Source organism: Tetranychus urticae, chromosome 2 (genome assembly GCF_039701765.1).
Source record: "Tetranychus urticae isolate SD_2017Ah chromosome 2, NJAU_TeUrti_SD_1.0, whole genome shotgun sequence".
NCBI classification, from domain to species: Eukaryota; Metazoa; Arthropoda; class Arachnida; order Trombidiformes; family Tetranychidae; genus Tetranychus; species Tetranychus urticae.
In genome coordinates, this window is record NC_142959.1 from 4,101,222 (window position 1) to 4,126,570 (window position 25,349).

The 25,349-nt window shown below is 32.3% G+C and overlaps 1 protein-coding gene across 2 annotated transcripts in view; it reads left to right on the forward strand.

Moving 5' to 3' along the window:
- Window positions 1-21,029, forward strand: part of LOC107363628 (teneurin-m-like) — a 55,773-nt gene extending 34,744 nt beyond the window's left edge. For both annotated transcript variants that reach the window (XM_015930880.3, XM_015930879.3), the window contains 6 exons: window positions 5,047-5,166; window positions 6,863-7,491; window positions 8,881-10,193; window positions 14,855-18,457; window positions 19,615-19,974; window positions 20,043-21,029. In XM_015930880.3, the coding sequence (XP_015786366.2) occupies window positions 5,047-5,166; window positions 6,863-7,491; window positions 8,881-10,193; window positions 14,855-18,457; window positions 19,615-19,974; window positions 20,043-20,381 (6,364 nt within the window). In that variant the 3' untranslated portion in view covers window positions 20,382-21,029. The remainder of the gene's footprint in view (window positions 1-5,046; window positions 5,167-6,862; window positions 7,492-8,880; window positions 10,194-14,854; window positions 18,458-19,614; window positions 19,975-20,042) is intronic.
- Window positions 21,030-25,349: the final 4,320 nt, after the last annotated feature.

The window sequence follows — 25,349 nt, forward strand, 5'->3', positions numbered from 1 at the left end:
ATTTACTTTTGGATGGTAAAAAGGGAGAAGAAGAAATCTTTTATTTGCATCAATATTCCGATATTTTCTTTTTTTCCCTTTTTATCCATTCATAACCATCATTATTAGAACTGCATTTTTTTCATGCTCGTTGATATTTGACAAGAAAAGTTGATCAATGATTATGATGATAGTAAAAGGTTGCAATACTTTTTCATCATCTAATTCCTTCATTGAAAGACTTTTGTCTTCTTTATGTCTTAATCTTTACTCGTTTATTGTTCATGTTAATCAAAGTTACGCTTTGTTGCTTTACAGTTGACCATTCAGAGGCTTAAGCCATTGCGATAAGGAGTTTGAATGGTTCATTGAAGATGAGAGCGAAAAATCGAACTTTTTTCCTTCCATTTTTTTCCATTCTCAAATGTTTAATCAAAGCAACTTGCTTGTGAATTCAAGAGACTCGACCATCGAAAATCACCTCTTGGTGACAGCAAATTTGTGCAATGAAATTACATCAAATTTTCACCCAAATAAGAAAAAAATCTTCGAGTCTCAAAAAATTTCTTCGACTTTTGTAAGCTTTGGAAAAGTATAAACGAAATTTCGATTTGAAAATTTTGCTATTTTTGGCTATTTTCTATTCGATGTATCGAATGAAAATGATGAATCGAGTTGATGAATATTTTTGGGTTAAGTCGAATATTTTTATCTCTTTTTTGGTAATTTGATGAGTCTTTTTTGTTGACAACTTTTATTGGAAACTCAATCAGTTGATAACCATTTTCGCAGCAACTTTTCACTGATTATTCCAATTCAATTATAATTTGATTTACTTTCATGCAAATCAGTATTTCATTGTAATGGACAGCTTTTTGATTAAGATTGATCATTGAAAACACTTGCTTATCAATTAGAAGTAATGCACTCGACTCTGTCCAATGAATTTTACTCTTCACCTGCTTCTTTGCCTTTACACCAACTTTTACCCTTCTCATGACGAGGATAAAAATGGCGATAATGAAGAAATTATCATTTTTAGTAATTATCTCTTGAGAATTGCTGTTAACAGTTTAACCAAGTTGCTTATTCTTTTCCATCTTTTCCTTTTTTTTTCTCTCATCTTGATTTGCATACTCATCATGATCATCACCATTACATCCATCTATCTTCTATAAAAATGTCATCAACTGAATAAACTTCATTATCATGATTCACTCATTTTTTGTCCAATCTTTCCAATTCTCTGAGTTTACATCTTGATATTGTGACTTTAATCTCAAATTTCTTGAAACTCTTTGATTTACTTGCGCATCATTTATCATTTGTTCATCTTTATTTCATCCAAAACACTGAAGGAATCAGATAAATTGAGGAATGAAAAGAAAAACAAATTTGTTGCAATTATCGTGACACTGAATTTCTCAATGTGATGAGCCAGCAAAAACTAAAGACTTTTTGTACACATTTGAAACATTATGAAACATTTGTGGTTGACCAAGCAAACTTGGACAATAACAATAACTGAATAAGTGCAGAAACCAAGATTACCGTGAAAATGTGAAAAAACTGCAAAAAAGGTTGACCCATAATTCAGCAAATTTTCATTCTCAGCTCTTATCAAGGTAATCAAAAAATAATGAAATTGTATTCAAAATGTTTCAACATTTCTTTGTCTGTCAATCCATGTTGAGCTTCATGTCATGAGAAAAGATAATCTTGCCAATGAAGATTTCAAATGAAGAAGAGATCAAAGAGTGGAAAGGCGATGAAGCAAATGAAGATTGCAAATGTAATGTTAAAAGAAAACTTTTTTTCTCTCCTCAAAAGGTCATTGTTGTACTTTTTTTCATTTCTGGTCAGTAAAAGGAGTATGAAATGAAATATCATTTTTCATCATCATCATCATCATCGACATCTTTTCCTTTTCCTTCTTCAATTGTTATTCTTATCTTGCTTTTGTCGACAAATTTTTCTTTACTAATATTGTATGATGTGTTTGTTTCAAACATTTCAATTTGAAAGGCAACTGTTAAAACATGAGCAACTAAAAGAAGCAAGGGATAAAAAAATTGTCCAGGAAAAGGAAAAGTTAAAAAGTCAATTTATATTGCACTTTTGACATGAGACTGTTTATTCAGGAAAAGTCCGAAATTCCGAGATGAAATAGTTCTACAACTAAATTAAGCTTTTTCAGATTCACAACTGATTCAAGTTCAATCAAGATTTCATCTAATCTTTTTTACAAACAAAAAGATTTCGTCCAACTTCGAACCAAAACGTATCATTTTGTAAATGAACTTTGCTTTAGGAATCAAGTTTTTCATTTCAAACTCGAGTCGAATTTCTTGATTAAATTAGATCTTTATTTCAATTCATTGAGAAATGAAAATGATTCTACTGGAATTATGATCATTTTAAGAGTGAAAAACTAATTATTTTGAATAATCTTTATTCTTGAATAACATTATCTTAATCTTGCCAGTAATTATAGTTTTAAATCCTTTTCTATCCTTTTAATCCTTTCAACTTGACGTTGATCCAAACTTGAAGACCAGTTGAGAAGAAAAAGAAGATTATTCTTCTAATTATTTGTCTTAAATCGATTATTTAATAATCTCATTTTTTTTCCTCAATTTTGTTCACCTTCCTTCACATGAAATGGTAATTTTCCTGCCATCACAATGAACGAATATATTATTACAAGTTGATAAGTTTTACTCCCAGTTAATATTACATGTTTTATGTGCTTAAATACATTTACAGACCAATTTTTATCCACATTTCATCACATTCCATCTGGTTGATGGTTCAATTTCATTCTAATTATTTCCATCTGAGACTTTCATCTTGCGTTTCTCAGATAATGAATAATGATTTTTTTTCCTTCTTCATCATGAAACTCTTAATACATTGTTACATGAGAATGTGGCAAGTGAAACCATTCCATTTATGCTATAATTGCCATTCCAATTGAAGTATAAAAACGATAAAAGTTTCAAGTTTCACGAGTCGTTATTCAATCAAACGATGAATTCTCAGTTGAATTGGAACAATAATTAGCGTTGAAATGCATCAATTATGCAAAAGTCATTGATGAGTTTCATTCAGATTCCTATTAATGGTCAATTAATTTGAACCCAACACCATAATCATTGCAATTATCATTAATAATGAGTTCAATTATTTCACTCAAAGAACACAATCAACCGAAAGGAAAACCAAAAAACCTCAATTTTGCCTCAAAAGAACTTATATGTTAATAGAAGTTCATCTTGTTCGTTCACCAAAACTCACTCAATATTCAAATAACATTCAATGAGCAACATAAACTCTTCTAATTCCTTTTCTAATTTCATTTCTTTTCGAATAAAAATTTTCCTTTTCCAAACTATTCTGAATTAGCATCAATAGCTTCGAATATTCAACGAAAAAGAAAACCTATTTTCAGGAAAAACTTCAACTTTTACAAATCATTAAATTATCTGGAAACAGAATTTTGTTGATAAAAATTATTCGAGTTTAAATTGTATTCCATTTCATATCTTCTGCCTTTATCTGATCATTAGCTTTATCCAGTTTATCATTTGACTTTGATTCCATTCCAATTGATAAACTCTGATTGGTGAAAACAAGTTCAGCAAAGAGATTAAGGTTTCTAAAGATAATGATAAAAAGTAAAGATATCAATAGGATTACAAATAATAGTTTTGAGAGAATCACAAGAAAAGGTAAAAAGTGAAAGAAAATGGTTTCACCTTTTTTTTCTCGTTTCCTTTACCTTCCAATATTAATGATATTCATTTAGCTTTTTTGGGTTCAATCAAGTATTTACTTTGAAACTCATTTAGTTTCAATTAATATTATTGTTATTTTATGCTTATTACAGTTTTCTCATTTTCCAATAACAATGATAATCTTCATTAATAACGATTATTTTAATCTTGTTTGAACAATATTATTTTATCCAATTAGTTTAAGATACGAAAAGTCAATTAAAAGTAAAAAGAGGAAAAAATTTGCCAAAAAAACTAATATTGTAACGATAATTATCAAGATAGAGAAAACACTCCCAGGGAAAAGGGAAGAAAAGAACGATTCCAATGTTAATGATTGTTGATTAATCGGGTTGGGTTAATCATGAAGAATGCAAAATCTGCGATTCTGGTTCATTAAAATTACCATCAAAGGAAGCAATTATCAAATCGATTTCTCATTCTAATCTTTTCTATTCAATTCTTCAGCATCATTATCCTTTTCTAATCTTTGCCTGAAAAGTTCAAGAAAAGTTGTTCGATTCAAATGATTTGAGTTTTACATTCGATGTTGAACATTGAAAATTCAGGGTTGATCCCAATTTGATCCAACATCAACTTTTCGATTCAACCAAATGTCCAGAAACGACAAGGAAAATTTTCTTTTCTTCATTTCATCATTTTCATTATCACAAACATCTTAATGAACATCTTGATCATCATGAACATAATCATCATTCTCATCTTGAAACTCATTGAACCATTAACCTTTTTTGTTTAACCAACTATAACCTTTTCCGTTTATCATTAGAAATTTAATAATCTCATTCGTTCCGAAACTCACCGAAAACACCATGAAATGAATATCCATTTTCCCGACTTGAATCCATTCCCTTTTCTTTCATGTTGCATGATTTTTTTGCTTCACCCCAATCGATAACCTTTGAAACTTTGCAATGAAAACCTTTTTTTGTTGAAACTATTCAACGAAAAGCCAAAAATTCGTAAATATTCCAAAAAAAACAAATCTATTCATTGACTGATTTATCCATGCTAAGTAAGAATAAAAGTTGATTTAAAATTTTATTTGCCTTTTTGTTCGTTTTTTGCACTCTTAAGTTCATTCAATCCTCTGAGCATTTGGAGAATGTAAATAAAAAATTTTCTTCTTCCCTTTACCTTTGCATCTTCACCTTTACCTTAATGTTAATAATAGAGTTAATAATCAATGTTGAACTTTGAAGAACCAAATGATTGTTGGAAAAACAAAATTAACTTTTAATCTTTTCTTTTTCTTTTCATTATCCGATAGTCGAGTTTCAGTAATCAGAGGACAAGTAATTACTCCTGATGGCAATGGACTTACAGGGATAAGAATCTCGGTGGCAACTGATCCACAGTTTGGGTTCACTCTGACACGACCTGATGGATGGTAAGTTGACCTAAAACTTTTTTCTCATCAACCATTCCATGATGACCAGTTTGGACCATCAAATTTGACGTTTCAGGAAAAGTTTCTTGTCTTTACTCTTCAACTTGAACTTTGAATTTCTTCAGTTGAAGTTTCTCAACTGACCAAAGTAACTCGAGAAATGAAACTCGAGTAAACTTGAAACCATTTCATTGATTGATTGCGTCAAAAACGAAAAACTTTATTCGTTTGTTGGAAGGAAAAATGTGGCGAAATTTTCATGAAAGATAAACATGTGTTTAAGCATTCCATCAACAAGATAATGAACACCTTTTGTTGAATCTCTTTTCACTGTTTAGGATTAGTCGATTCATTTTGTTCGTAATGATGATTGGAATGATTATGAAGGTTATGAGGAAAAATTTCACTTGAATTGTTTATCTTAAGAGCATTTTATTCTTCTCTTTATTACTTGAATCTTCTAAATCATGTTAACGATAATCTTTGTTTTCTTCGCCCTCTTAACCATCAACATTATCATTTTTGTTATTATCCTTGACTCCGTTTATGCGGTTAAACAGACCATATCAATGATGATGGTCACTCATTATCATTATCAATTTGCGAGAAAAACATTTCTTTTTTCATTTCTTATTCTAAATTTATCATGCCACTTTATTCAGGTCATTATAGTAACCATGAAAAGAGAATTGAAAAGTATCCAGAGAGTCAGGAAAATTTGCAACCAAGATAAACAAGATTCATTTTTCATGTTTATTCCAAGTATTACAATAAGACAGACCATTTATAAAAATGAACCTCATTTACAATCAAAGCATAATCCAAACATTTCGAGTTCAAAATTTTCTCCAAACTCTCTTTTAAAGTTTGAAAAATTGTTCAAAATTTCAATTTCTTCTCTTTCGAATTCCAAGTTAAATTGGATTATTCAGTTTTGCCAAAATTTTTTGTTCTTTCATTCAAACATAGAAGTTTCGAAATTCAATTTCCCCCGAAAATCGATCAATAATTTCCTTCGAATTTCGAGTTCAAATTATTATTTTAAAAGGTCAGTCAATCAACGAACCGATTCTCATTCGAACTGACAAGTTGAACGAAATTTGAATTCCGATCTTTCATTCGTTTCCATGATGCTGTGATGATTCTGATGAGATAATGAATACAAATAGAAAGTAGATTTTTGGGTGAATTGAATTTTCGATTCGCAAATTTTCTCAGCATTTAGTTTTAGAAATTTTTTCGAGTTTGTTTGAAATAAATTGGGTTATTCAGTTTACCGAGATTTAAAAGAATCTTATTCTTTCATTAAATCGTGGAACTTTCGAAATCTATTTTAAGTTGATGATCGTTGAATGTTGATGTTCTGTCTGATGCTCGATTCTAATTACTTTTTACATGAAAGTTGAGTCAATGAACATTTGTTTGTTCATTTAGACTTGAGATTGAAAAGAAATTGAAATTTGTTTTCATCTTTATTCGTTTCCAATGATGTTGTGATGAATTGGTTAAGAAAATGAAAACAAATAGAAAGCAAATATTTTGCCAATTTCGTTGAATTGAATTGAATTTGGTTTCGACAATATTTTTTCCTCTTTCCTTATTCATTCAAATCGTGTTTAAATTTCACTCATTTGGTATGCTCTTGATGTTTATCAATTTTCCTCTTTTTCCCTTTTCTTTTCTTTCCATTGAATAGGTTTGATATTCTAGTCAATGGTGGCAACATGGTAACACTTCAATTCCAACGAAGCCCATTCCATCCAATCAAACGAACAATCATGGTTCCCTGGAATGAGATTATTGTCATTCAAAATTCAATTGTCATGTCTGCCAATTCAGAAGATTCCTATTCAACGGATCCTTCACTAACCGATTTAACCTCATTTGGTTCCTCTTTTGAGTTGACTGAAACAGTGGCATCAACTGGCAATCAAACCAAGTCTCTTCAATGCTGGGATCACAATTACAATCTAATGAAACCAATACTCTTTCAAACCCTTAAACCAGACGCTGAAGGTGGCTGCACCGAGTCTTCAGCTGTTATCGCCGAATCTCAAGTTTTACTTGAAACCCTATCCATTCCTGGGTCAACATTGAAACTAGTTTACCAATCATCTTCCAGTCCCGGCTATTTGGCAACAATAAACTTGCAATTAACTCCAGACTCAATACCTCGAAGCCTTAAAGTTGTTCATTTACGTATTGTTTTGGAAGGAAACCTTTTCTCTCGTCTATTTGATGCTGAATCTTCAATTAAATACACCTTTTCATGGAACAAGCGAAACGTTTACAGACAAAAGGTTTACGGTCTAACAACAGCAAGAGGTAAAACAAGTTCATTAAACACTTTTAATTGATCAACTTGAAGCAGCCACAAAAATTTTGTTAACAAAAAGACAAAATCAAAATCGAAAAGCAAAGAAAAAATTTTCTCATTACAATCGATAATGAAAGTTGCTCAAATGTCATTTTTTATAATTCCTTTTCCATGCTGTTGGCTTGAAGGCGCAACATGCTGTGGATCGAGATTGTCATTTCATGTTTTCTTTGCAAGTTCAATGCTGTTTCCTTCACCATGATCATGATGCTTTTGATTCGCTTTTCACCCTTTTCAATTGTCGTTTATTATTATTGCCATCATTATTATCACAATAACAGTGATAACTTTTTTTACTCTTGTCTTCATTACAAAAGTCGACATTTTTGTCCTCTTTATTGCTTCTCATTTGTTTCCCTTTTTCTCGTCTTGATCATGTTGTTCAAGCTTGTCCTCAATGAAATGAAAGATTCTGGAAAAATGGGCAACTTTGAGATCGTAAAGAGAAAAGGCAAGAATAAAAAATTGCAAGACTAGAAGGTGAATTGAAAAGGAAACATTATCTGAATGAAATGAAGCAAACATTTCCATCCAAAAAGATAGTAAATGATTAGGGTAAAAGTTTTTTCTTCTTCTTCCCTTAAAAGGACATTTGTGAATTTTCGAGTTTTCCCTTTATGTTCAATTCTTTATCATGATTATTCTAATGTTTTTTCCTCTCTCTCTCTTCATTTCAAAAGAATTTTGCAAAAATTTCGAAAGAAAAACTTTATCACTCTGACCCAACAGTTAAAGGTGAAAAAGTTGGAGTAAAAAATGACCCTCATCTGAATGAAAAATCAATTGGAATTGAACTTTTTTCTAGATTCGTTTTCATGGAACTTTTATGTGAAAAAAGGAAAATCTCGAGAGAAGGAATGGACACAAGTATTCATTTCAAGGAATAATTTCAATGGAAAAAAATGATTGTGATAACGAACAAGAATTTTTCATTTTTTCGACTTTTTCGTTCCTTGATTTAGAGCGATGAGTTTGTCAAATTTTTGCCTTTGAGTAGTTTCGGTTTGGATTACATGAAATGAACTTGATGAGCAACTTTTCCTAATGATTTGGGCGTTGATGGGAGAAAATTTTTTAATTAATTTTTACTTCATTATGTTGGTAATGAGTTGATTGATAATTATCCATTAAGCTTTTCATGAAATGGTGAAAGTATTTACATTTGATTAAGATAAAAGCAAAACTTCTTTCTACATTTTAATTACTTAATTAGAATGCGATAATTACAAGTTGCTCATTATCGTTGGTAAAATAATATGAAAAGTTGATTAAAATTGTCAAATAAAAGTATTCAATTCCAAATTGAAACTCATTTCTTTTTTTCTCTCATTGCACAGTTTACGTTGGTTATCAATATGAGTCTTGTTCACAAGTAATTTGGAGCACTTTGACAACATCAATTCGAGGTTTTGACATGGAAATATCTGAACTCGCCTCTTGGAATCTAGACATTCATCACAGGTACAACTATCATGAAGGAGTGTTGCAAAAGGGCGATGGTTCGGCAATATTTTTCAAACAGCAAACTCGAGTAGCATCAACACTGATTGGAACTCGAGGTGATTCCCGACCATTGGTGTGCAAAGCAAGAGACTGTGAGGGCCAGGCAAAGACAAACAAACTCTTGTCTCCCATAACGCTAACCTCGGGACCCGATGGATCAGTCTATGTGGGTGATGCCAATCTGGTTAGACGAATCAAGCCAGACGGTTATGTTTACACCATCTTTAAGCATTCCGACAAGGGGGCCAACTTGAGGGGTTCAATGAGCAACAATCCGACAACTTACAACTATCACATTCACCTTTCCTCGTACGATGGCCATTTGTACATTTCCGATCCGGAGCGACACCAGATTCTTCGTGTTCACACGGTTGACCGAGTCGATGATCCAGAGTCAAATTATGATGTTTTTGTTGGATCAGGTTCTCGCTGTTTACCTCGTGATACAAGCAACTGTGGTGACGGTGGCTCGGCTCTTGAGGCTTCCCTTGTCTTCCCAAAGGGAATGGCTTTCGGTTTGGATGGTAGTCTTTACTTTGCTGATGGTTCGGTTATACGAGTCGTCAATTGGAAGGGAATCATTTCCACAATCATTGGTGACAATCATTATCACCGTAAACGCCAATGGAAACCCATTCCGTGTGGTGGCAGTTTACCGGCTGATGAGGTTAAACTTCGTTGGCCCACTGAAATCGCCATCCATCCAATTGATGGGTCACTCTATTTTCTTGATGATCAAATGGTTTTCCGGTTAACTCCTGATCGAAGAGTTTTGGTTGTTGTTGGAAGTCCTTCCTATTGTGATAAACCTTTTCCAGCCTCTTCAACCGCTTCAACCGGAGACAGTGTCATTTTAACCTTTAGCTTTAGTTCAACGGGTGACCTTTTTGTTGCCTCCATTGGTAAGGATGGGTCAAATACGGTAAATTTAATCAACAAGAATGGTGATTATGTTCACTTTATGGGTCTTGACAAGTCAACGAGAAACTTTGCCTTTTCGGGTTTACTTGATTTAACTCATTCAAGTGGATCAACTTTCTGTGAAATTGAAACCTGCAAAGACCTTGCAGCTCACAACTGTACCTGTGCAATACCAGCTTCACTTTCAACCAGTTCTCAGTCAACAACTCACACTTCATCATCTCAGGTAAGAACAATTGTAGAGAAGAAAAAAAAGTTAATCAAATTAACTTGTTTTCACAGTGACGAGTGAAATGAACAAAAATGCTTTACCATCTTAATTTATATCTAGCAAAAAGCAAAGTTCAAGTTTAACCATTTCTTCAAGACAAACGAATGAAATGAACTTTTTGGCAACTTTCACCATTCACACAAGTTTAACACGATCAAGTAAAAGAAGTTCGAGAAAATGAGAAAAAGATCTTTTTCATGAGAATGATTTATTCAATGATTCAATCCTTTGTAAACTTGCTCACAAATCATGCACTTGATATGATAAATCCCAATGGATTTTGTGATTCTTGGTCAAAATGAAAGATAATCTTTGGTTCAACAGCAACATTAATTATCATGAAAATGTTGATTTATAACCATCCATAAAGCAGCTGAGAAATATTCTGAAAAGATTATCTTTGAAGGAATGAAAAATGTATTTCATTTGAACGAAAAGAGAAAAGAAAATTCAGTGAAAAATGAAAGGTAAAGGGTAAAAACTAGAGTTCTCACTGGGAGTGAAAAAGAGTTTCAACTGAATGTGAATAATCGAAAGATTGAATAATGAACTTCTACAGCGGCAATCAATCAATAAATTTCGATAAATGTTATTGATTGAGAAGAGACAAAAAATATGAAAATGTGAGAAAAAAAAGAGAAACAAAATGCAACAATTAAATGGCAATTGTCAATGATAACTAGAATAATGTTATTGGGCGAAGAGAAAAAAAAAGTTTCATCATTGATCATGTTTCATGAGTAAATTGAAAGAGATAAGTTGCTTATCAAGGAAAAGGGAGAAAAAAATGATATCATAATGATGAGGGATTGAAGTTTATTTTCACTAATGATGTGTCACATGAGATTCCGAGTTTTCATGAAGTAAGCTTTAGCTAACATTTGGGTCGATAGATGAGAGTCAAGAAAGGAAAGGTTGAAAAAAGGTATTAAATATTAAATGATTAGGAAAAGGTTGAAAAATGTTGAACAATTTCGAGTTATTGGTTACATGGTAATCATGATATTAACTTTTCTACTTTCACTCTTCAAACAACTTCGATATTGATTGAGTTTGATTTACAACAATAATGGTTAACAATAATGATAATTTGATCCTGTTTATTGCAACTCTGATAATTAGTGTCGTTTGCTTTTAATTTACATAATGGCGTTTATTTAAAGCCACTTTAATCATTAGCCAGTTTTATCAAACATAATTATGGCCAAATGGAAATTTAGATTTAATAGCTTTTTTCCATCATTAATTAAACCAGTTGATTGCTTCGAATTGATTCATTGTAATAGTTTGCTGTCAATTGACTAATGATATCAGTCGTTGAGTCTGGTTTGAGTTGTTTGATCAAGAAATTGTATTGAAATGGAAATGTTTAGTTGTGATTTTTTCGTTGATTTTGATTTTCGTTTCTTACAAATTTTATTGAGATTAAGGTTTTTAAGCTTTTTTAGCTTCTTTTAATGTCTGGTGAAGGTTGATGTTGGATTGAGATTCAATTGATATTTTCTTGATGTTGTTGGAATTTGAATTTGAAAGTCAACATTGATTTATTTCAATGGAATCCAATGAATTGAATGTTGATTATGGTGAGAAGGAAAATGTTAACAGAATGCAATTACAACAGTCTGTTGCTTGTTTACCGTTGAATTACATGAGAATACAGATTTTCATTTGAGGATAATATTATCATTAGCAGGAAAACTAATAGAATTGTATTTGTTGTGTGTGCAGATAAATTGATGAGATATTGAGAGATGCTAAAAACAAGGTAAAAGATACAATTGAAGATTATTTTTGTTTCCTTCTTCTTTCCTTCATCTTCTTTTGCTTCTTCTTTATCCAAACTTTTCTTATCCTTTCCATCATGATGTGGAATGAAAGAAAAGTGATTTGAAAAGGAAATTCATTTGAACCTGTTTTTTCTTCGCCTTTCATTTTCGCTGATTTTTCTTCCTGATTCCCTTTTCTTTCATCATTTCCTTTCCACTTAACCAGAATAAATACATATCCAGATTGAAATTGTACAAGTTTACTGTATCATGATTATTACTGCTGCTATTATCTGGGAGGTTAACATAGAGATTGAAGGAGAAGAAGAAACAGAAATATTTTTATTAAGATAACAAGAAAAGTTAATGACAGATAAACCATCAATCTCAGTGATTTGGGTGAAGTAACTTAATTGACACAAGTTGATCATGGTGCAGGGTGAGAGTCTCTGTTCAATAAGAATAACTATTGAAAGAAAAGTAATAACATATTGAAGGTGAATAAAGCGTAAACAACTTTTCATGCTTTATCTTTATCATTATCATTATCCCTTTCAACTCAACTATTTCATTTAGAGTAATATTATTACAAATGATGTTATCAATGAGATTTGGTTTAACCAGTCAAAGGAAAAGGTTGAAAGACACATTTTTATTTAATAAAAAAAAGGACAAATTCAGTTGTTATTTGGAAAAAGTGAATAAGAACAAAATTGAACAAATTAACCGATATCCAATTGTGTTTCATTGAATCATTTTTCAATGGCAATTCAATCGTGAAATGGCACAATTTCATGAAAGTCTTTAAATTTAAAATTGAAAATTTCTGTTGAACCATTGTAAGATGGCTTTGAGCTTATTTTACAACAATAAGTTTTTGTCAATTACTGAAATCGACTAAATTTTATTGTGATTAGTTTTTTGGAATCTTCAAGTTTTCGAAAATTGATTTACTCGAATCCAAATTGAACGTTATTTAAAGGCTTTCAATCTTTATATGAATCTCATGTTTAAACCTTAACTTGAGATAAATCTTACATAGAGACTATTCGTCGCCGAATGCCAAATCAAAGGCAAGTCTATCGAGATTGGATTCAAAATAAAAAGATTTAATTTCTTAGCTAACATTGAAAGTACAAAAGATTACTCAAACATAAACTTTCTTGGAAACAATCTTTTTATGTGTTTACCGGTTCGCCATCATTTTCATAAGTGTTGATGTTCATTTTATTTAACGAAAGTGTTCAGCTTTCTTGTTGAAACTCGTTTTTTGGGTGTAAATTGAAATTTGAAATGAAATTGGGTTCTTTTTTTCTTTGAGAAATTCATCCATTTTGATTCATTTAATTGAAATTTATCTGAGTTAAGCCACCTTGTAAAATGTACCAACAATAACTTGTTGTTATCTTGGTTGGAAACAATATTGCATTAGGTTAAGGCATTGAAGTGAAATAAGGAATCAACTCGATAAAATGTAGCCACAATCTTTTCCTTCCCTGAACAAGAAAATTCCCTTGAGTAATAAGATTATCTAATAGAACTTCTTATTTCATGAGATTCTTCTTTTAATATTTCCTTAACCCAAGTTTCACAAACTTTCAATTTTGTGTGTTCTTTCCTTCTTCTTCTTCTTTTTTTTATCTATTCTGGTTTACTCATGAAAACTCATTTAGTATTTAATTTGATTGAAACTGGGTGACGAAACTTAAATGAAAAAAGTAAATGAATCTTCTTGAATGAGAAAAATCAATAAAAGGAAAAAAGTCGAGCATTTTTTGCTTCCATTTCATCACAATTTTGCAAATTTCAAATACTTCAGTCAATTAATAGCTAATCAGATCCATTGGTAAAGATTTGAATTTTATTTTCGCCAATGTAAAAATCGAATTGACCATTACAATTGAATAAATAATGTGACTTGTATGACAGAGCACAAATCTGCTGAGCAACCAGTTTAACCAGGGAGAAGTTAAATTGACGATCAACATTCATTTGATTGTTACTATTTATTGGTTTGCTTCACGCAAACTTATTATTATTAGAATGGTAAAAAATATGTTTTCATTTTTTTCCTGCTTTGCTCGGCTTTTGTTGATGTCTCAATGTTTGTAATATTGTTACAATGAAACGAGTTGATTTGCTTTCTTTGTGTTTAAACAATTGATTGGACCAGGTTGATTGTGATTTGGTTGATTGAGGAATAGAAAGATTAATTGAAGTTGCTTTCACTGTGTTGATCTGGGCTGTTGGTTTAATGTCACTGGTTTGTTTTTTAATAATCATGGTTGACATGATTGTTCAATGATCGATTCCTTGTCTTGTCTTGTTTTTTCTTTGTTATTGAAGTAAAAATGTATAACAAAGAATGGAGAATGAAAAATCTGTTCAATGTTGTGTTTGTGATGAATTTTGTAGAGAAAACCAGAGTTTCTTTCCATGTAGTATTATTGGTTGCAAGAAAGAGAGTGAGTCGAGTGTGAGGCAAGAAAAAAACAGATCAATATTTGGGTTTGAGCTTTTTTTGTGCTCCTTTTGGTAAACTCTTTGAAATGATGAATGGATGAGAAACAAGGTAACAATTGAACTAGATTGTAGCAATTGATGAAGATTCTGGTTGGCGTGTTTGTTGTTGTTTAGGTTGACCTTTAGGTTAACTGGAAACCAATCGATGATTGAGATGTTGCCAATAAGGGAATGTCTGTTTATACGCAGATGACTCTTGAAATGGTTAAACATTAAAGCTTTTAGTAACACAACTTGAGTTGATTATCATTTCTCACTGGTCAATTTATCCAATAATTGATGTTAATTGTAACGAGCCATCTTTTTTACTTTCTCCTTTCTTTCTAGCTTCGAATTGCTCTTGCTCGTGATACTCCTTTGGTTTCTATAACGGCCATTACCATTACAAGTGATGGTGTTGTCCATGTTGCTGATGAAGGAACATATCAGATTATCTCGGCTATTCCCTATATTCCTGGTCCAGATGAGTCGCTTCAGTTTACCATTGCTTCACCTGAAACTAATGAAATTTACATTTTTAATAAATACGGACAACATATTAGCACTCGTAATGCTTTAACAGGACAATCTTTACATACCTTTTTGTACGATGTAAACACTTCTTTTGGTAAATTGACTGCTGTCACTGATTCGTCTGGTTCAAAGGTTTCCTTTTTAAGAGACTCCATTAATAGTTTACACTCTATTGAGACTGCGATTGGACAAAAGTGTCGCATCACTGTCAATAATCAAGGACTTTTAGAGACATTCAATGATCCTGATAATTTAACGTTGAGATTTACTTATGACTCGGCTACTGGTCTGTTGGTTTCCCGGTCTGATTCAGCTGGTTACTGTTATTTTTACCAATATTCATCTTCTGGACGTCTCAATGGTCTAGTTAAGCCTTCTGGATCATTAACATCCATCTCGTTTGACTTTAACCACGATGGTTCCTATTTAAAGGCACGAACCAGTCCACTAAACCTAGATTCAACTAGTCGGTCGGTTCGAGACAATCTTATTGTTCAAATTATTGGTGACTCTGCTTTGGTATTACATTCAGGAAATCAGTTTAAAGTAACCTTACATGAGGATAAATCAATTGCATTGATTACCCCTTGGCGTCAGGGTATATTTTGGGAAGCCTCACCACACAAGGTTTTGCTTCAAACAGTACCAGTTCAAGCAGGAATGTTTCCTGTTTTGAATCGACAGGTCAATTTTGCTCTTAGATCACCTTCTCCTTCATCACCACAGTCAACATCACCATTTGATCTTTTCCCGTCCAGCATAATACCATCGAGTCTTGCCTCAATTAGCTGGGATTTCAATGTCAAAGGCACAGGTCGAAATGGATCAAACGGTATGCCTGGATTAGCTTATCCATCTGCTTCATCCGTTGGCTCAACAGCCACTTCTGCTGGTGCTTCAACACAAGCAGCAAGCTCAGCTGCTATGAATGGACCTGGTTCGGGCGTGATTTTAGGATCAAACATTTTGGCTGTTGAACGTGTTCTTTACATCAATGAAACTCGTTATCTATCACTAGAATATGATAGAAATGCCAATCGAGAAATATTGTACAATAATTCACGTCGTCCTTTCCTTGTTGTTCAATATGACAACTCTTCTCGTCCTATACAATGGTTACCCACCGAGACTCGACTTCCATTGAATGTCATCTATGACAGGTACGGGCGTCTAGCAGGTTGGCAACAAGGCTCTTTGGTATCGGAAACTTTCCTTTATGATCGTAACGGTCTTCTTTCCGAGGTTCGATATCCTGACTCAACCTCAACCAAGTATGGCTATGATGATTCTGGTCGATCACAACCTGTCCGGGTAACTTTGAGAAGTGGTAAACAATATCACTATCATTATGATGAAAGAAGTGGACTTAAACGCATTGTAACACCAAGAAGAAACGAACATCGAACAAATTTAATTATTTCACTTGGATTTTACAAGTTACAATATTTCCCACCAGGCTATTCTCGTAACTCTGCTTACACACTTTATTTTGATGACAACTTGAAACCGTTGATGGAAATATCTCCTGATGATTCATCCAGAGTAGTTTACATTTACAATGAAAGATCCAAGTTGAGTGAAATTGTTTATGGTGGAGGTAAAGTAACTAAAACTTATGCCAGTTCATGGAAACCATCGTCATCCTCCAAGCAAAATCCACATCGTGCTGCTTCTTCAACTGAAGGATCTTCCACTTCTTCTGGTGATGGCTTACTGACTAGTGAAACTTGGTCTGAGGGTTCTAATGAGGTTACACTGCAATATGGTTATGTAAACTCATTGATTACCAGAATATCATTACGAGTGACTTCAGTTTACTCGCACTTGTCCAACTTTGAGTATACATATGAGTATGATGAATTTGGTCGGAAAAAATCAATTGGAGCTCGTATCATATCTTCATCAGCTTCACCTTCAGTTTCATTGCCGGCACATGAAACTCTTTACAATCCACGAACTGGTAGACTTGAAGTAATTGGACATTTTCGAGTTCATGATCACCATGACTATCAACATCACCAAAACGAGTCTCTTGTTACTGATGGAGTGGCTACTTTTTCCAAAATTTACGATTCTTCAACTCACCAGCTTCGACAGTTGTCTCTTACCGTTAAAGAAAAAGAGGTTTACCGAATGGACTTATTGTACAATCCTAATGGTGCCATAATTACAACGAAAACATTTATGCGTCATTTGGGAGCCTCAAAGGTTCGTGTATCCAACTATACATATGATTATGATGAACAGCTGATTGAGGTTTCTGGTCGAGATCAATGGAAGTTTACATACGATGACAATGGTAACTTAGTGACACTTCAGTATATGGGAAATAGGATCGACATTGCTTATGATGCTGGTGATCGAGTCGTTAGATTTGGTGACACTCCATATACCACAGATGGTCGAGGTTATTTCATTACCAAGGGAGAAGAACGTCTCATTTACAATACAGCAGGACTGTTGCTACGAGCTTATCGACCTGGACGCTATGATATAAGATATTTATATGATCCAAGAGGCCGATTAACTATTCGAAAGGACAATTTTGGTAATCTTACTCAATACTTTTATGGTGACATAGAGCGACCCTACTTGGTTACCCATATGTTCAACAATGCAGATGGAACTATAACTTCAATGATTTATGATGACACAGGAATGCCTTTATCGGTTCAAATCAATCACCAAACATTCTACATTACCTGTGATCAAGTTGGTTCTCCTTTACTAGTCTTCGATCATCGTGGAGACGTGATCAAAGAGATTCATCGCGGTCCTTATGGCCATGTTTTGTTTGATTCCAATCCAACCTTTTACCTTCCAATTGGTTTCCATGGTGGACTCTCTGATCCGGTCACTGGTATACTTCATTTCCATGGTCATTACATTTATGATTCATTAATTGGTCAATGGCTAACACCTCATTGGTCTGGAGTTTTGTCCAATTTAAAAAATCCATTGGCTCTCAACTTGTACCGTTTCTCACAAAATGATCCTGTTAATCCTGAACCTGGTATGGCTGAGGGACGATCAACCAAGTTAAACCTTAACCGTTGGATTCAACATCAAGGAATAGATTTGACTGGCTTTGATATCGGTGGTCAAAGGCTAATTAATCGAGGCTCATCATTAGCTTTCCAGGGTAACCAAGGTTCGACAATCAGATCGACACTTGCCTTAGGTTCACTTTCTTCTGCTTATGGCTCATACTCAACTGGAGAAAGTGCTGTTCCTTCACCAACCGCAGCGACTTCACCTTACCTTCACTATAACACCTTTGATGCTTTCGTTCATATACCCAGTGTTATTGTCTCATCACTAGTTTTACCAACAATGCCCATTCTTTCAGCCTTTTGGTGTGCAGTACAGCGAAATACTCGCAATTTTGCTGTCTCTTCATTCATTCGTCGATCTAAGGTAAGATAATTAGATTTCCAATGAATGAATCTCGTAGCTTATTCCAGTTAATTAAACACTAAATTACTATGGTGCAATTACTATTTAACAATATTACTTGAAGCAAGAGACAGTCAAGTGTAGAATTGAAAAAATTTCTTAGGCATTAATTTGCTGTTAACCTGGAAAATTTTATGCCCTTCGAGATAACTTTTGAATATAACATGGTTAAAACGGTTTTAGAATAAGAATTAGATTAGCTAGAAGCTGTAAAAAGAGGTAAACAAAATTGGTAAACAATTTGATTAGCAAATGTTCGGCTTCAGTAGAACCTGCAAGAAGTGAATGGAGAAGGATGAAGAAATCGAAATGAAGTTTCAGCCTGAATCTGCTTCTATCAAGTTCCCTAAGGCTAATCTTTTATTTCAATCCTTTTCCAATTTATCAAATACTTTCATACTTTGTTTAGGGAAATAGAGAAAGACTGACATTATGAATCATATATTTTCAAAAACGTCACTCACCTTTTCTGTATTGTTTAATTACATAGTATTTACTTTGTATTTTCTATCAGTCATCAGTTAAATTCAAATCTCAACATCCAAGATTCAGCTGAAAAATCACTTTAAAAAAGAGAAAAAAGTTCAGTTTGAAATGAAATTATTTTTAGGAACAAAACAAGATTTATTTCTAAGCGTACATTAATTTTTTTGGATCAGCAACTTTCTTTTTCCATTTTACATACTCAAATAACAACCTATCTTGGAAGATATTTTTTATATATTTGTCTCAGCAAAAGTAATTTCATTTAATTATATTTTGATTATGTTGCACCAAGAAATAATCATAATGTGTTCATTATATGGAATGTTTCCACATTTCTGTTGATAACTTATTAGATGAAATACGATACATTACGAAAACTCCAAGGATCTGAGAAAATCTCTTGGAATATGTAATATTTTAGCTGAAAGAAAACTTAGGATTACATTCGAGAAAACATATATCTTAGCGATAAATATAGCTTCTCTACTGGAGATATTACTTAATTACTTTTTGATTATCATTCTATACATTGATAATATATTTCAAATGATATTGAGCTGAACCAAAATTTAAGGTCCATTCATATTACATGTTATAATTAAACTCTTTTTTCTTTGTTTATCCATAATCAGGTTAAATCAGAGGAGTTACTGGAAAATAGTCGGATAACAAAAATTGCTACTGAAAGTCGACCATTTGGTTATGGAATAACTCTGTCCTCTATTGATGGAAAAGTAATGATAATGTCTTCTCCTGATGCTGACCCCATTCGTCGTGATGTTTTCACCAAAGTTTTCAACAACTCACATTTATTGGACATTCATCTGATATTCAAAGGTTCAGATGCATTCTATTTTGTAAAGCCTAATCTCTGGAAAGCACGAGAAGATCAAATTCAGCTTCAACGCTTGGGCAATTCAATAAATGTAACTACAAATGACTCGATTAAAGATCATGATGGTGATTCAAAGGCTGGTCACAAAAATCATCAGGTAAATTGATTCTTATTATCAACAAAACCAAGTTCAAACATTAATTTTTCTTGTTTCTCAATTTCCAGGCTGATATAAGAATCCATGTAAAAGGAGCGATACTTAATATCCGTTATGGAACTACAGTTGAAAGGGAACGAAATCGTGTTTTAAGACATGCTAAGAAACACGCCGTCAATGAAAGATGGTCCAAGGAAGCTGATTTAACAAGGAACAATAGATTGATTGAAGGTGATTCAGTTTCTCCACTTCATCATTCCTGGAACGACACAGAAAAGGAGTTACTTTTGAGTACTGGTTCAGTGGCTGGTTACAGAGGGGAATATTATCATCCAATCAATAAATATCCACAGCTTGCTGATGACCCGAGCAACATTTACTTCACTAATCGACCAAACAAGGTTTAATTTGAACCTGGAAAGGGCAATGGAGTAGATGAAATCAATGATAATCAATTGGAATTGGAATCCATCCAGTGAAATAATTTATAAATCTCAAGTGAGACTTTCGTCAAAGATTCAAGATAATCATTCAGATGTGTACCAGTTAAAATGTCCCGATTTAAATGAAAATACAATCGAAACCTCTTTTTATATTTGCTGAAAATCTAATCAAAATCCATTGAGATTCGATGGTTAGATTACAAGGGACGCTTTGATATAATTTTGAATCCATCTCATTTCTCCTTATTTTACTTGTGACAGAAAAAAAAGATTGTTGTAAGTTGGAAACTCACCATAATGATGATGATTATGGTGGTTTATAGATTACTATTTTAATTTGTCTACTTGAACCAATTCCATCGACAGTTATAGAATTATCTGAATAGAAAGAAAACAAGAAGAAATTAATAACTTAAATTGAAACAAATTGTATGTAAAAAAAATAAGACTTTTACAGCGAATCTGTGATAATTTTAAATTTTTATATTGTAACAAAATATTGTAAAAAAGGCAAATAATATTCTAATCCTAAATGTGTATGATAACAGCAACTCTAGTCAATAAGAGTAATGCTGATATTCATTATGTCAATAAACTGAAGAAGCCCAATAATTTTGTCGATTTAATTCTCTTACTGAATAAGGTCAAAATCGAAATGAAAGCACCTAAAGCCTTGATTATACGGCCGAAAACTTGTTGTCTTAAAACTTCACTACTGTTATTCATGTCATCATCTGCTGTAACGAGGCTGAAAAGGGCAGTCCTAGCGAGCAAAAGAAGCGAAAGAACAGATATTATTAATTTCATTTCAACAGTTTTCACTTTTCTTTTTTATTTTCAAATGCAAAAAGACAGAACCTCAGATTCACTTTGATAACTTGATAATCAATTGAAATCGTGGCATTAAAAGTAGTTGGCTTTTATCACAACGTTGATTAGTTTTCGATACATCAACCAAACTGCATCATTCGACTTGAGTAAACATTGTCATTATATTTTCAAACAATGATTCATATATCTAAACCTAAAAAATAGCTCGTGGACGAAAAGGTAATTTACTTGAGTGAAGTTTATTCAGAGGATTTTGATTAAAAAAACTTTTATTCTAATAGAGTAAATGTTTATTTAAACCAAATGAAACAAATAAAACTCGAAAATAGTTGCAGTGAAAGAGATTGAGAACATGGTAAAACTAGAATTAGCATTTGTAAACTATCACCGAAGTTCAAACTTTATTTTAACATATTAAACACCCATTATATACAAAATAAACTTGTCCTATTTTACTGAATTTACTTGCGCCTAGCAAGAGAACAATTAATCACAAATAAATCTAATGATACAGTTTGGATGATGACTAATGAAGTTTGGTATAAAAATCCATTGTTAAGGTATATCAATTGATTGTCAACCCATCTGATATTCGACTTAAATTGAAAAATTTAGTGAAAAAGTGAAATGAATTTGTGCGGCTCTATTCTATCGCTTCTTTTGTTCGTTGGCATTTCCATGTTTAGTCCCACCTCAGCAGAATCTGATGTGCAAACTGTGCTTGGGTTGGCCAATAGAGGGACTGATAATGCGGTTATTTCAAGCGACGGTAATGATAAAACAATTTTACAGAAGACTGTTACTGCTGCAAATAACAAAACCGAGGGATTTTTGTATACAAGAAATGATACAGACACTTCAGATGTCCAGGGCAATGTTCTGGCTGTTGACGGTCTTTTGAATGGGAATGTGATTCCGAAAGAAGGTTCGAAAAACAATGCTTTACAGAATGTAGTTGAGAAGACGAATATCAAAACTGAAGGACTTTTGTACCAAAATGATACAAATGGGCTAAAACCCTGATGTAACCTACAAAACGACTGAATGCTCCTGCTAATGGAAAGAGCTAATCACCAGGTAGTTTTAATTGCTTTAAATAATGTTATCTAAATTTGCTCAATAAATATGATTATATTTACATCAACTGAAGACAATTTCTTTCTAATTCTTTAAAATTAGCTTTCAATGCAATGCTTTTATAAATATTGCAATACAAATCATGCAAAATATCGTCATTTTTCAATCTTTGAATTGCTCAAATAAACCTCATTTTTATGCCAGTACAAGTCAACAAGTCAATACTAACAACTCGAAAGTTTTGCTACTGTTTCTTTCCACAGAGTTTTCAACCATTTTGAACATTACCCAAATTAACTTCAATACTATAAATGAATTAAAAGCTATTAAAATCAGATTTTTTTTGAATCATGAATTTAACTGTTTTTCAATTCATTGGACCAATTTCTTTTTTTGCTGTGACAGAATCCGTTTACTTTAAACGCGATGCAGTAGAAGTCAAACATTTAAAACTTACATGTTAGTCGATAATGATGATGAAAGATGTCAGCAGCTGAGAAGGAACAAAAGTTCTAATAAAAGTTTATGCAAATTTTGTTGAGTAAAAATTTTATCCTTTTTAAAATGATAGATTTGTAATTTAAAATAATAGATTCAAAACCAACGCATTCAACAATTGCAATGCTAGTAAATCTATTGTCTAATGGGCGTTCAGTTCCCATATTACAACATCACTTTATCACTTTTTTTAGACTTGAAATGTGTTGTAAAGTTGGTAATTGTTATTTAGTCATATTTAGTACAATATTCAAAGGGCTAAGTTTTGAAAAAAAACAGATGAATGTCTAAAATTAACTTGCCTTTTCTTATTGTTTCAACCATCCAAACATTCACAATACGGAATTTGAAAAGCAGCTCAGAGAACAATTTTTGAGATTTTTAAATATGCAAAATAAATCCTCGAAAAATTGAATAATTTTAAGAATTGAAAGTAAGCAAAAGTTTTAAAAAATAATTAATTTAATATTAAGTTATTTAATACGATTCAAGTGGATATAGATTTTTCAGTAAATATAATAATATGATTATCATTTTTCTTTACATTTTTAGACTTGTTTGGTATTTCCAATTATCAGGAGGATTCTGTAGGTTTTGGAGATGAAAACACATACTGATCACAATATCCTGGAGGAAATATAAAGCCACCAGTCTCTTCATTGAAAAATCCAGCTCCATACTGAAGAGGATTTGGTGTTTTGTTCGGGTCTTCTTGACATAAAGCTCCGTTTAATAGACCATTAATAGCCATTGCAATGTGTTGTGCGTCGTCTTGTCCGCTAATAAGACTAACCAGTGAAGTGGCAGTAAACGAAAGAAGCAAGAGAACAGATTGTAACAAATTCATTTCCACTGTTGTTACTTTTCACATTTGAAACCAGAATCTGAGAGTCACTCTGATAACTTTATGAACAATTAATATAGTGCCATCCACAATAATTGGCTTTTATACTTGGTGAATTTTCGTTACATCGACAGAACTGGTATCATTCAACTCGAATAAACATTATCACTGTTCATGATTGTTTGTCAAACAATGATTCATATATTCCAACCTGAAATGTGACTCATTCATCAACAGTTGATTGACTCTTTCAAGTGAAATTTACTCAGGCAAATTCACCTAAAAAATTTTCCACGCGAAAAGCGTTGACGTTTATTCAAACCAAATTAAACAATGAAATAAAGGTTGGAAAATAATTTCATTCAAAGAGATTTCGAACAAGTACAACAAGAATTATGCAAAAATTGAAATTTTAACCATCGTACAAGTTTCATGGTATCGTATCAAACACAAGGTGTGTTTGATACGATACCAGAATGATCTCCATAATCTCCATTTCGATTTCATACTTTAGAATGTTCTCTTGTGAGAGAGAAGATGACTTCTATCAGTTTTAGTTAGATTTAGATCGTCTGAGATCATTCTGGATATCTTGTGAGTGGACAGTTGAAGTTGTCAAGTGTCGTAAAGTTTACCTCAATGGTAAGTTGAAACTGTTTAGCTTACCATGGAAGTAAAGTTTTGATTTTTTGCAAAGTTAAAATCTATGATTATTTTCATTATGGCGTTATGCACTTTGAAAAGCAATAATCGCGTTTCGAATTAGAAAAGGACAATTGCGTTCTCAATTTTCTACGGTAACCAACTATTTCCATCATAAATAACAGAATCATACACTTTTTATACGATTCTAATCGTACCACTACCCTCACTTCCCTTGTAAGTTGATCTTGCAAATGGTTCTGAAAACACTAAATGCTCAAAATTTTTCGACTGTTTTAGTCTGATTGTTCTCATTGTAAATGTGAAAGTTTGAAATAGCAATTTATGAACCTAATTCTATCACGGCAGGAAAACGAAGAACTTTAACACCTTTTTATTATAAACCGGTCTTTGCTCGTTTTTTTATGTCACATTAAATAACTGCCAGTCAACAGTGAGACAGAATTTTCACTAAAAGCAAAGATAATATTAATAGCTACAATTTCGCGTTCAAAAAAGTAATAGAGAATGATTTACAAATGGAAGATCTAAATATTAAAAATAAATGCTCTACAATGAGGTTACATATTGAAAACCACAATTAATCGAAAAAAATTGCAAAAATCGATTGCATTATATTTATTTATTAATGAATATAAATATGATTTTTACTTTTACAGTTGGCTTCGAATTCGCACAATGTTTAGTATTTCTAATTATTAGTATTATTTTATCAGTTTCGTTGTATTACATAATGAGTTTTTATCAGGTTGTTGTGGCTTCAAAAACTTTTTTTCATAAAACTCACATCCATATTTCACCGGATTTTCCGGTTTATCTGATTGATCGAGCCCAGATGGGATAACATTGAGTGCTTGACCCACGTCAGAGTCTGATGTAACGAGACAGAACAGTGTAATGCCGGTGCACAAAAGTAGCAAGAGAACGGAGGGACACAATTTCATTTCAAATGTTTTCACTTTTTTATTTTATTTTAAAAACAAAATCTAAGAGTCACTTTGATGCTTTACTAGTCAATT